The sequence below is a fragment of the Schistocerca piceifrons genome, chromosome 2 (assembly GCF_021461385.2).
Source record: "Schistocerca piceifrons isolate TAMUIC-IGC-003096 chromosome 2, iqSchPice1.1, whole genome shotgun sequence".
Taxonomy (NCBI): domain Eukaryota; kingdom Metazoa; phylum Arthropoda; class Insecta; order Orthoptera; family Acrididae; genus Schistocerca; species Schistocerca piceifrons.
The window spans coordinates 453100838-453113731 of NC_060139.1; the positions used below are offsets into that span (position 1 = coordinate 453100838).

At 38.0% G+C, this 12894-nt stretch overlaps 1 protein-coding gene across 1 annotated transcript in view; it reads right to left on the minus strand.

Moving 5' to 3' along the window:
• LOC124777800 (myosin heavy chain, non-muscle) overlaps positions 1 to 12894 on the minus strand; it is a gene marked incomplete in the record, with an annotated part of 283815 nt that overhangs the window by 32738 nt on the left and 238183 nt on the right. Inside the window, 4 exon segments of the mRNA XM_047253316.1 lie at positions 8184 to 8424; positions 8885 to 9045; positions 9162 to 9231; positions 9838 to 10141. Of these exon segments, the coding sequence (XP_047109272.1) occupies positions 8184 to 8424; positions 8885 to 9045; positions 9162 to 9231; positions 9838 to 10141 (776 nt within the window).

Sequence of the window (12894 nt, forward strand, 5' to 3'; positions counted from 1 at the left end):
TCACAATAGCCATACATCAACACGATATAGACCTTTTCCGCAATTGGTAAACAGTCAAACATTTTAACACGGGTAATGTATCATGAGGCAAATACTGTCTGCACTGGCGGAATGTTACGTGGTACCACGTACTTACACGTTTCTGACTATTACAGTGCCATCTATCACAAAGCGAAAAAAGCGGTCCAACTAAAACATTCATATTTCCTTAAGTACTACTCAAATATCGAATATGTAATAAAAATGGGGGTTCCTATTTAAAAAATGCTGTTGATATCCATTTGACCTATGTCAGCGCCATCTAGCGGGCCAACCATAAAATCAACTGGTTTCCCCCCCTTCAAGCTAGATGAGTTTCGTTCTTTGTAGTTTTTTCATTTGATGCTTATTTCGTGAGAGATGTGGCCTGGTTCCTATCAATGGACCACCCTGTATAGTCATATTCCATGATGGCAACAGAGCCATGGCACACTGTTTGAAACATAGATGACTGTTACTGTACAATGGTCCATCCACGGCTTTACATCATCCGCTGTTTAGACTCTGATAAACATCCCTCTATTCTCAGCAGCAGACCAGTTATTTGTTCACTTTGGCAACATTCTCCTAAATCATTTTAAGTCTGCACTAAAGACAGCCAAGCATCCATCCTGCAGAACTTCCATCCACGTAAATTTAACTATTCTCTCCAATGAAGATGCTACAAGGGATGCATGTTTCCAATAAATAGCACTCCTGAGGGTGCAAATGACACTCATCTCCTGCACCATAGGAGAACCTTGCAAGGTTTACTAACATTAGTTTGTAGGTTTCTGTGGCCAGTGTGAATAATGTTTCATAATCTCAAAATGTTTCTGAATATACATCTCGTCTCCCATTTTGAACAAAATCAATGAATAAATACACAGAATTTAATGATATGTATTTGGAAAGACAGTGACAGTTGAAGTCGCACTGTAAAAATATCTAAGTGTGTCTTGAGGAATGGACACTAGAGGTGTAATGAAAGTAGAACAGTCATACTAACTACAATCAAAACTATGTTGAACAGTACAAGATAACAGTAAGCCAGGCCAGCATACAAAAGGTTCAAAGCTGTTGCTATTCTTCTTCTTCTTCTTCTTCTTCTTCTTGCAATATGGTCTCTGAAGGACCACAAGTCGCCTCTCCATAAATTCAATTTCCTCCTCCTCCTCAAACTACTTTAGCCTTTATTTTCTTCTGTTACCCTTCAGTACCTCTTATCTCATCTGTCCAACTGGTGACACACTCTTCATTTCCCGTATCCTCTTTGTCCATGTGTACTTGCTTTTGCAATTTTCCTTTGCTTCCCTCTTCATCTCCAGCTCTGACCAATCTTTCTGGAGTTCGATGACTCACTTGGCTCTCATCTTTCCTTTTTCCCCCCTCTGTTGTTTTCCGTACTCTTTTCACCATTGTCACTATATTGTCCCGATCACGTCTGGCAAATATTGCCCCTTTTAGTCAGATTTTGTCTGATTTTGTCATCTTGCTCTCGTACAGTTCTTCTGCAGGTACGCACACCCATTTCACACCACCTCTATGAGAGCCTCGTGTTTTCTGAAGTATTTTCCTCTTGTTTTTCTAAACCCAGGCCGCTGAAACATGTCACTTCAAGGTTGCTCCCCAAGTGCCCTAGAGTTGGTAGTATAACTAACAAATAAGTGAGGAGCGCGAGTCGCCGCGTCTACTGAACCAATAACAGCACCGAACAAAAGCGGTTTCGGCATCAACGCTACCATGTTGCTGGCTTCTGTGTAAACATTGTATGTTAGTGTGCGAATGCCCGCTGTTTTGTTACCGCCTGACTACAGTTTTTGTTTGTTAAACAATGTCACCAAAATGATGTCGTTCATCAAGCGATAATCCGTTGCACCTTGGAGTGCCATGAAATAGTCAGCCTTTGGAATTACTACAGAGGACACCTGAGTTTTACGAGCAAGAAAAAGAATTTTTTTCTGTTCATGGGCATGTGTCAATTCCTGCCGATAAAGTTTTAGAGCATACCTCGAAAACTCTAGGACTCAGTGAAAGAACGGTTATAAGGAAGGTGGTGCTACTTCAAGACTTACAAGACAGTGAAGTAAACAGTGTGGAAGAAAGCCCCTGTGGAAGAAACAGTCTGATTTTAAGTACTCTGGGCAAGAAAAAGAAGTAGCCTCGTCCTATTACAGATACTGATTCTTTCCAATCCGATGCAATTCGTATACTATAAAAGGAAAGAATACCCCACAATAGCGAAGTTGCTAAATTCCTTAAAAGAAAGTGAACTTTTCTCAGGGGTGAAAATGTCACTTAAGATGATATTAAAAAGAATGGGCTTCCGTTTTAAAAAGTTAGATGGATGAAAACTGTTACTAGAAAAAGCTCATGTCATTGCAGCTCGTACCATTTTCTTGCACAAAATTGTAGATAAGAACATACACTCAGTCATATGGTTAGACGAAACCTGGGTCAACGCTGGAGAAGCAGTTGAGAAATGCTGGACAGATGATGCTCCAAATAGCAACGGTCATCAGCCAACAGGAAATGGATCACGATTAACTGTGGCCCATGCACACTCTTCAAATGGCTTTGTGCCTGAAGGACTTCTAATTTTTTGATTGAAAAAAAAACTGATGACTATCATGAGGACCACCCACAGTTTCTATAGTGGTTTAAAAATTTGTTGCTCCAGTTTAGAGTCCCGACAGTTTTTATGATGGACAATGCACTGTACCATTCCGTGATTTTAGATAAAACTCTGACCACTGGTGACCGTAAAGAAACTGTGGTGCAGTGAAGAGACATTGCTGCGGACATGAGCATGACAAAACTGCTGTTATACTCGCTCATGAAACAAAATAAGCCTTTGACACCTAAATATGTTGTAGATGAAATTGCAAGCGAACAGGTCACTTGGTAATTAGGCTATTGCCCTATCACTGTCATTTTAATCTAATTGAATTGGTTTGGAGTGAAGTCAAGGCATACATTAGAAGTAACAACAAGACTTTTACTATAACAGAAGTGGAAAGACTGCTACATGAAGGTCTTGCTACTGTAGACACTACCTCACGGAGGAAAAAAGTAGACCATGTTGCTAAACTGATAAGAGAAGCAGACTATAGATGGCATTATAAATGAAAATATGATCATCATCATCATCATGAAGACAATGGTTTTGATGCTTGGTGTCTTCTCGTGTTTTTCAATCCCTAGCGGTATTCGATACCATTGCCTTGTTGTAGGCAGGCATGCATCAGACCCAACCCTTGAGCCTATCTCATTTATATTGTCGAGTTGTGTCTTTGCATCTTCATCTGTCTGACTGTCATGTCATTTGCAAAGGTTGTGCAGTCCACTTAGTCCTCCTTTCGTTTATTCTCCCCCCACTGTGTCTCTGGTATTCTCATTTTCTTTTGTATTACTTTCCACCGCCTGATCAATCTGTTCAATAATGTGCTGAACGAAACTGGTGACAATTAATCTCCCTATTTGGTAATGGTCTTTATATCAAATTCTTCAATAGTTATCCTCAGATCTCACCCTTTTGTTTTCCATTATTAGTTCTCGTGTAGTGCTGTTTAGTCCTCTGTCCCTCAGGACACATCCAAGAGAGTGTGTTTGAGTCGTATGCCTTTCTGAAGTCCACAAATGTTACTACCTTCTCTTTCTTCTTTACGACCCTAAGTTATATCAATTGTTTCAGGGAAAATGTCTGTTCCATGCCTCTTCTCTTCTTAAATCCCTCTTTATAGTCTCCTATAATCTCTTCAGAAGCAGTTTTGACAGTGCTGTGAAGCCAACCTCTAGTTCTAACATTCCTCTATAGTACTGTGTATCCCTCTTGTCCCCTTTATCATGCATTGGCACAATGATCACATTCTTCTATCACCCTTTAGCCTCCAAATCTGGGAGGTAATTTTTTACAAGTTGTCACCTCCCCAGTTTCACATCAGCTGCTATCCCATGTTCTCCTGTTGCCTTATGATACGTAAAGTCAAGAATTATCGACAACAAATTTTCACATCTAACAGATCAATGTTTAACACTTTTACACATTAAAGGAAAAAGATTTATTTGCATTTGCACACTTCAGACCTCTGAAGGTTGATCTGCATAATTTCCCATTATCTGTACATAATAATCTATACTTCAAGTAAAAGTTACGTGGTATATGCTAATATATTTGATTGAAACAGTTCACAGCAATGAAAGAATGGGTTTTCAAGTCTGACAATATCTTTCTTATATTGTTTCTCAATAAAGCAACAATTTTGCTAAGTTTCTGCCTTGCTATCCACTGTCTCTCTCTTGCAATATGAACATTTCATTTACTGCCAGATCAGATGAGCATCCTGCATTTGAATTCCATAATTCACTTACATCATTTCACAGCAGTTAAAATTATTTTATTCTGTCATCTTCTAATATTATGATTAAATTACCATCTATTTATAGAAGCATTTACATTTATTTTACTATGCGCAACCTCCTATCCTTCCCCATGAACCATAGACCTTGCCGTTGGTGGGGAGGCTTGCGTGCCTCAGCGATACAGATGGCCATACTGTAGGTGCAACCACAACAGAGGGGTATCTGTTGAGAGGCCAGACAAACGTGTGGTTCCTGAAGAGGGGCAGCAGCCTTTTCAGTAGTTGCAGGGGCAACAGTCTGGATGATTGACTGACCTGGCCTTGCAACATTAACCAAAACGGCCTTGCTGTGCTGGTACTGCGAACGGCTGAAAGCAAGGGGAAACTACGGCCGTAATTTTTCCCGGGGGCATGCAGCTTTACTGTATGGATAAATGATGAAGGTGTCCTCCTGGGTAAAATATTCCGGAGGTAAAATAGTCCCCCATTCGGATCTCCGGGCAGGGACTACTCTGGAGGACTTCGTTATCAAGAAAAAGAAAATTGGCGTTCTACGGATCAGAGCGTGGAATGTCAGATCCCTTAACTGGGCAGGTAGATTAGAAAATTTAAAAAGGGAAATGGATAGGTTGAAGTTAGATATAGTGGGAATTAGTGAAGTTCGGTGGCAGGAGGAACAAGACTTTTGGTCAGGTGAATACAGGGTTATAAACACACAATCAAATACGGGTAATGCAGGTGTAGGTATAATAATGAATAAAAAAATAAGAGTGCAGGTAAGCTACTACAAACAGCATAGTGAACGCGTTATTGTGGCCAAGATAGACACGAAGCCCATGCCTACTACAGTAGTACAAGTTTATATGCCAAATAGTTCTGCAGATGACAAAGAAATTGAAGAAATGTATGATGAAATAAAGGAAGTTATTCAGATAGTGAAGGGAGACAAAAATTTAATACTCATGGGTGACTGGAATTCGGTAGTAGGAAAAGGGAGAGAAGGAAACGTACTAGGTGAATATGGATTGGGGCTAAGAAATGAAAGAGGAAGCCGCCTGATAGAATTTTGCACAGAGCACAACTTAATCATAGCTAACACTTGGTTCAAGAATCATAAAAGAAGGTTGTATACTTGGAAGAATCCTGGAGATACTAGAAGGTATCAGATAGATTATATAATGGTAAGACAGAGATTTAGGAAGCAGGTTTTAAATAGTAAGACATTTCCAGGTGCAGATGTGGACTGACCACAATCTATATGTTATGAACTGTAGATTAAAACTGAAGAAACTGGAAAAAGCTGGGAATTTAAGGAGATGGGACCTGGATAAACTGAAAGAACGAGAGGTTGTAGAGAGTTTCAGGGAGAGCATAAGGGAATAATTGACAGGAATGGGGGAAGGAAATACAGTAGAAGAAGAATGGGTAGCTCTGAGGGATGAAGTAGTGAAGGCAGCAGAAAAATCAAGTAGGTAAAAAGATGAGGGCTAGTGGAAATCCTTGGGTAACAAAGGAAATATTGAATTTAATTGATGAAAGGAGAAAACATAAAAATGCAGTAAATGAAGCAGGCAAAAACGAATACAAACGTCTCAAAAATGAGACCGACAGGAAGTGCAAAGTGGCTAAGCAGGGATGGCTAGAGGACAAATGTAAGGATGTAGAGCCATATATCACTACGGGTAAGATAGATACTGCCTACAGGAAAATTAAAGAGACCTCTGGAGAAAAGAGAGCCACTTGTATGAATATCAAGAGCTCAGATGGAAACCCAGTTCTAAGCAAAGAAGGGAAAGCAGAAAGGTGGAAGGAGTATATAGAGTGTCTATACAAGGACGATGTACTTGAGGACAATATTGTGGAAATGGAAGAGGATATAGATGAAGATGAAATAGGAGATACGATACTGCGTGAAGAGTTTGACAGAGCACTGAAAGACCTGAGTCGAAACAAAGCCCCGGGAGTAGACAACATTCCATTAGAACTACTGATGGCCTTGGGAGAGCCAGTCCTGACAAAACTCTACCATCTGGTGAGCAAGATGTATGAGACAGTCGAAATACCCTCAGACTTCAAGAAGAATATAAAAATTCCAATCACAAAGAAAGCAGGTGCTGACAGATGTGAAAATTACTGAACTATCAGTTGAATAAGTCACGGATGCAAAATACTAACGCGAATTCTTTACAGACGAATGGAAAAACTGGTAGAAGCCGACCTCGGGGAAGATCAGTTTGGATTCCGTAGAAATATTGGAACACATGAGGCAATACTGACCCTATGACTTATCTTAGAAGAAAGATTAAGGAAAGGCAAACCTATGTTTCTAGCATTTGTAGACATAGAGAAAGATTTTGACAATGTTGACTGGACTACTCTCTTTCAAATTCTGAAGGTGGCAGGGGTAAAATATAAGGAGCGATCGGCTATTTACAATTTGTACAGACACCAGAAGGCAGTTATAAGAGTCGAGGGACATGAAAGGGAAGCAGCGGTTGGGAAGTGAGTGAGACAGGCTTGTAGCCTCTCCCCAATATTATTCAATCTGTATATTGAGCAAGCAGTAAAGGAAACAAAAGAAAAATTCGGAGTAGGTATTAAAATCCATGGAGAAGAAATGAAAACTTTGAGGTTCGCCGATGACATTGTAATTCTGTCACAGACAGCAAAGGACTTGGAAGAGCAGTTGAATGGAATGGACAGTGTCTTGAAAGGAGGATATAAGATGGACATCAATAAAAGCAAAATGAGGATAATGGAATGCAGTCGAATTAGGTCGGGTGATGCTGAGGGAATTAGATTAGGAAATGAGACACTTAAAGTAGTAAAGGAGTTTTGCTATTTAGGGAGTGAAATAACTGATGATGGTCGAAGTAGAGAGGATATAAAATGTAGACTGGCAATGGCAAGGAAAGTGTTTCTGAAGAAGAGAAATTTGTTAACATTGAGTATTGATTTAAGTGTCAGGAAGTCGTTTCTGAAAGTATTTGTATGGAGTGTAGCCATGTATGGAAGTGAAACGTGGACAATAAATAGCTTAGACAAGAAGAGAATAGAAGCTTTCGAAATGTGGTGCTACAGAAGAATGCTGAAGATTAGATGGGTTGATCACATAACTAATGAGGAGGTATTGAACAGAATTGGGGAGAAGAGAAGTTTGTGGCACAACTTGAATAGAAGAAGGGATCGGTTGGTAGGACATGTTCTGAGACATCGAGGGATCACCAATTTAGTATTGGAGGGCAGCGTGGAGGGTAAAAATCGTAGAGGGAGACCAAAAGATGAATACACTAAACAGATTCAGAAGGATGTAGGTTGCAGTAGGTACTGGGAGATGAAGAAGCTTGCACAGGATAGAGTAGCATGGAGAGCTGCATCAAACCAGTCTCAGGACTGAAGACCACAACAAACAGAACACCCTCCTATCATCATTTGAAGAGAGAGACCTAATTTAAATGAACAATCTGCCATACAGAAAAAAACAGAGCACATTCAAATTTGTGCGGATTCAGTTAGAACTTAATAAAAGCATAATATAGTCTCTCATGCGAGATTATTAATAAGTTCCCTTAACATTTTTCCTACATTTTTTTGTGATATCCATGTCATATGAACAATCACACCTTTATCAGCCTAATAGCCACAAATTTTCTTTTCTTTTATACACACTATGCTATTATTCCAAGAACAATCAGTATACGAATAAAAAAATGGAAATGGGTGTATGCTGCTGCTACACTATCTCAGTTGTTGCTATTACAGTAATTATCTAAGGGTAAGACCCTAGTATAACTGAGTACTGACCTGCTGAAACTTGCGCTCATATTCTTGCGCAGTACGCAACTGTTGATCCAGTTTATCACGCACTTGACGTAGTTCATCTTCTTTCTGGCTCAACTTCTCCTCTTGCTTTGTAACCTCTAGCAATGGCTTCACTTTTGTATAAAGTCTCCACCACTGCCAGTTGCGTAACTTCAAATATGCTGCACAGTTCCGCTGGATGATGCGGATTGCATTCAGCTGCTGAGTTCGTTTCTGGAAATTCCTGTTAATTGGAAAAAAATCAGGAAGGTTTCAAAAATCTGATACACAAAATATCACTGCAGTTAACAGACAACAGTAATCTAAACCATATTATTGTTATTACCACAACTAATTCTGTTATTGAAGACTGATTTCGTAATGTAATCCGTCACAGTACAGCTTGATAAGGTACCTGGAAGTTTAATGTTATTTCACCATTTTTGTAAACATTTTTAAAAACTGCCATCATATGCTATAAATGACATTGGTGCTTTAATTATTAATCAAACACACAAACAAATATTATGTGAGTTTATATGGCAAAAACAAATTTCATAGATAAGAAATCTTGCAAGGTGTCTTCAAATCCCTCCTGTATTCAACCTTTATATATTGATGATGACCATCGTCAATTAGGCTAGACATCTAAACATTTCATAGCTAACCACTAAAACACTTTCATATATTGAGCAGCATTATACCTCCTTGCTAGATATCCTCTGCAGAATGCCTGGAAGTTGACAATGAGATCTGTAATCTTGTAGTCCCGTTCTTCTTCCAAATGTGCTAAAACACCAGCACGGAAGAAAATCTTTGATTGTCCTATCCTGAAGAGATTTGGGTCAAGTTCCAGAGCTTGAATCTGAAGTGGAAAATAAAATGAAGTGATTAATGACAAAGGAATAAATATTACATTAATTTTTATTTAAATGTAAAGATTACATTGGACAGAGGTCTACACATTGACAACCAACATACCATTTTCTCGCACGCCTTCTTTCCATCCATAAATCCCTTAGGGATAACATTTGGCGTCAGCAGCTCATATCTGTAACAAGTGACATTACACAATGAGGTTGTGTAAGATAAGCAATTAAGTTTCAAACAATCATTGCACAAACAGACCAAATATTCCCAAAATCAATCAACAGCAAAGTTCAAAGCAATCCCAAGTAATTTTGTAATAATTCTATAGCCCCATTTTGTATTTCTTTATCGTACATTAGTATGTGGTATACTTTTCTGGATTCTTTGAATTATAATGTGTAAGAGATTGAGACATCTTTATTATTTACAATTCTAAACTGAGCTGAAAACTATTTGAATAATTTAAAGTTAGACACAAAATGTTCCTATCAAATCGGTTTGACATGCTACAAGAGATTGACAGAGTCATAAATTATTTCACACACTTCTGTGATAGCTAGTATCCTCACTGTAATTATATGTTATGAGAAAATGCTCTTGCAAAGCCAGTATTTGAATGAGAAACATTCTACAACATGCTGCAGTTAGCATAAGAAATTTACATAAAATAATAATTCACACAAAAAAACTATTATCACAAAAAGTAAACTCCTCTCAGCAATAACAAAAATGACGTGACATTTGTGCTGAAGTTCAGCAACATTTATGTGCTCTATACATTAATCACCTTTGCCGGAATTCCTGGAATGGTATTCTGTTAGGGAATCCCTGTCTACAAATTCGAATGCCCTCTAGGACACCATTACAACGCAACTGATCCAGAACTAGAGGTGCATCAATTTTTCCAGCTCGCTTCTCATGGTTTGGAATTATACAGCGAACAAAGTTTGGGTTTGTGTTCCTCAGAGTAACCATGAGACGTGCCAGTTGCTCCTTATACAACTGTGACACAGTCCTGAACATTCCCTTCCGTGTGCGTGCACCAAATTGCGTGTCTGTCAATGCCTGCTGGGCCATACCCACAATTTCAGCTGGAAGAAGAGGAAGAAAAAGTAGTAAATACAACAGTCCTGTGCTAAGACTCAAAATTATAACAACGTTAACCATTAAAATAGACTTTGGGCTCAGAAAAATGCAGGAACATTTGTGGTTGTACAATCCCTTCAACTTATCATAGGAGATAGGTTGAAGAAAGGCAAACTTATGTTTATAGCATAGATTTTGAACTTCACAACACTTTCCTGGGTAGATGTGAACTGTGGCCATAATTTATTGGTTATGCGCTGCAAATTAACACTGAAGGAATTTCATACAGATAGGAAATTAAGGGGGTAGTATCTGCATAAACTGGAGGAAAAAAAAGAAAAAAAAAGAAAAAAAAAAAAAGAAACCAGAGGTTGCTGAGAGTTTTGAATGGAGCATCAAGTACTGATTCACAGAAACAGGGATGCAAAACAACAGATGATGAATGGGCAGCCTTGATATATGAATCGGTGAAGGCAGCAGAGGATAAAATAGGCAAAAGGACAAGGCCAGAATCTAATTGACAAAAGGAGAAAATTAAAAGATGAAGCAGGCAAAAGCAAATGCAGACATCCGAAAGATGTGACTGACAAGTTATTCAAAATGTGAAAAACAAGAATGGCTAGGTGAGAAATTGATGGATGTAGAAACACCTATGGCTAGAGGAAAGATAAGTGCAGCTTATAGGAAAATTAAGGAGACCTTTGGAGAAAAGGGAAGTAACTGTATGACTATCAACAGCTCACGTGGAAAACCTGTTCTAAGCAAATTAAGAAAGAGCAAAAAGTGGAAGGAATATGTAGATGGTCTATATAAGGGAAACAGACTTGAAGCCAATATTATAAAAAGATAAGAAGAAGCAGGTGAAGATCAGATGTACTGTAATAATCTGACAGAGCTCTGAAAGAAATAAGTCCTCTGGAGTAGACTACATTCTGTCATAACTACAGATCTCCTTGGGAGGGCCAATCATGAAGAAACTATTCCACCTGGTGTACAAGATGTATGAGAAAGGTGAAAAACCCTAACATTTTAAGCAGAAAGTAATAATTCCAGTTCCGTAGAAAGAAGTTGCTAACATGTGTGAATATTACTGTACTATCAGTTAAGTAAGGTAAATCATGCTTGCAAGAAAGTAACAAGGGTTATTTACAGAATAATGGAAAAACTGGTATATCCTTGGAGATCACTTTGGGCGCGGAAAAATGCAGGTATCAAGGTGAAGAAGTAAATATTTGCGATCTGCCAATAACAATGTAACTCTATCCAAGATAGCAAAGGACTTGCAAGAGTAGTTAAATGGAAAAAAAAAGATATCAGCAGAAGTAAAATAAGGGCAATGGAATGCAGTCAAATTAAATCAGGTGATGAATTAGATTAGAGTATTAGGAAATTAAACACAGAAAGTAGTAGTGTTTTGCTATTTGGGTAGCAAAGTAGCTTATGATGGCCAAAGTAGAGAGAACACAGAATGCAGCATGGCTATAGTAAGAAATTTATTTCTGAAAGGGAGGAATTTTTTAACACTGAATATAAATGTAACAGTTAGGACATCTTTTCTGAAGTTATTTGTATGGCGTTTAGCCTCTTATGGAAGTGAAGTGTGGACAGTAAGCAGTTCTGGTGAATATCATGATAGGCCATCCACCAGATGCCATTAAAATGGATAGCAAGAGTTCATAAGATCATCTGTTGATTACATGACACCTATTCACTGAAATGTCTTTGTATTAAATTTGGGAGCTGTCCAGTTGTGAGGTTCAGATAGCATATTTGAAAAGAAGTAAATTAGGAGGGCTTAGGAAGTTTATAAGTCACTTTGTAACATCATCTGAAATTATTTTCTGCTTATCTATGAATTTTTGGGATTCTGAAAATGTTTTGTGAAAGTATTTGAAAGCTCAATGTTTTTACATATTAATATTCTTTAAAACATATGAATCAGTAATATAGATAATCTTTTCTGAATTGCTGTACAGTTGTAAAAAAAATAGGTATCATATGTTAAACTTCTGATAAATGAAAAATTCTTTTCTTCAATTTGCTTATGATATTCTGACATTATTCACATGCAGGCGCACACACACACACACACACACACACACACACACACACACACACACACAAGTGGTTGCATATTCATCACTTTTCCAAGCAGTTTCCTTACTGACTACTGACCCTGGAAAGGCCCAAATTTTGTCTCCCCTCTCCCAGTCTTCACTTTTAGTCACATAAAAACCTGTGTGAAAAAAGTTGTTATAAATTTCACAGACCTGTAATAAGTTTTCTATGTACATTTCGCTTTTTTTGTTTCGTTGTGGTTACAAGAACATTTCTTACTGTGCAATTATAGTGGGCACACACAATGAATAAATCATAATCTTCACTGTATCGCATCAAAAATTTGACAGCACACTAACCGATTTAGTAACTTCTGTTGAAACTGTGATCTTTGTAAGGATAACTGTCGTAATTAATAAAATAAGTACTTGTAAATTTTGTTAAAGCAAAGCAGTTTTTTTAAAAAATGCCCACTGAAATTAGAAGCTAGAATTTGAATGCCAGTGCTAGCAGTGTAACCAGTTGCAAGGAAAAATCTCTAACATATTTATTACTTCTAAAGGTCTACATAAAATTATTTTAACACAAATTACTATGGCAAGAGTCAATAAAAGGAAAACATAAGACATCATTGATACTAAATAGGTAATTTCTCTTACGTTGGTAGAGAATTAGAGGAGTGCAACAATTTGTTATGAAG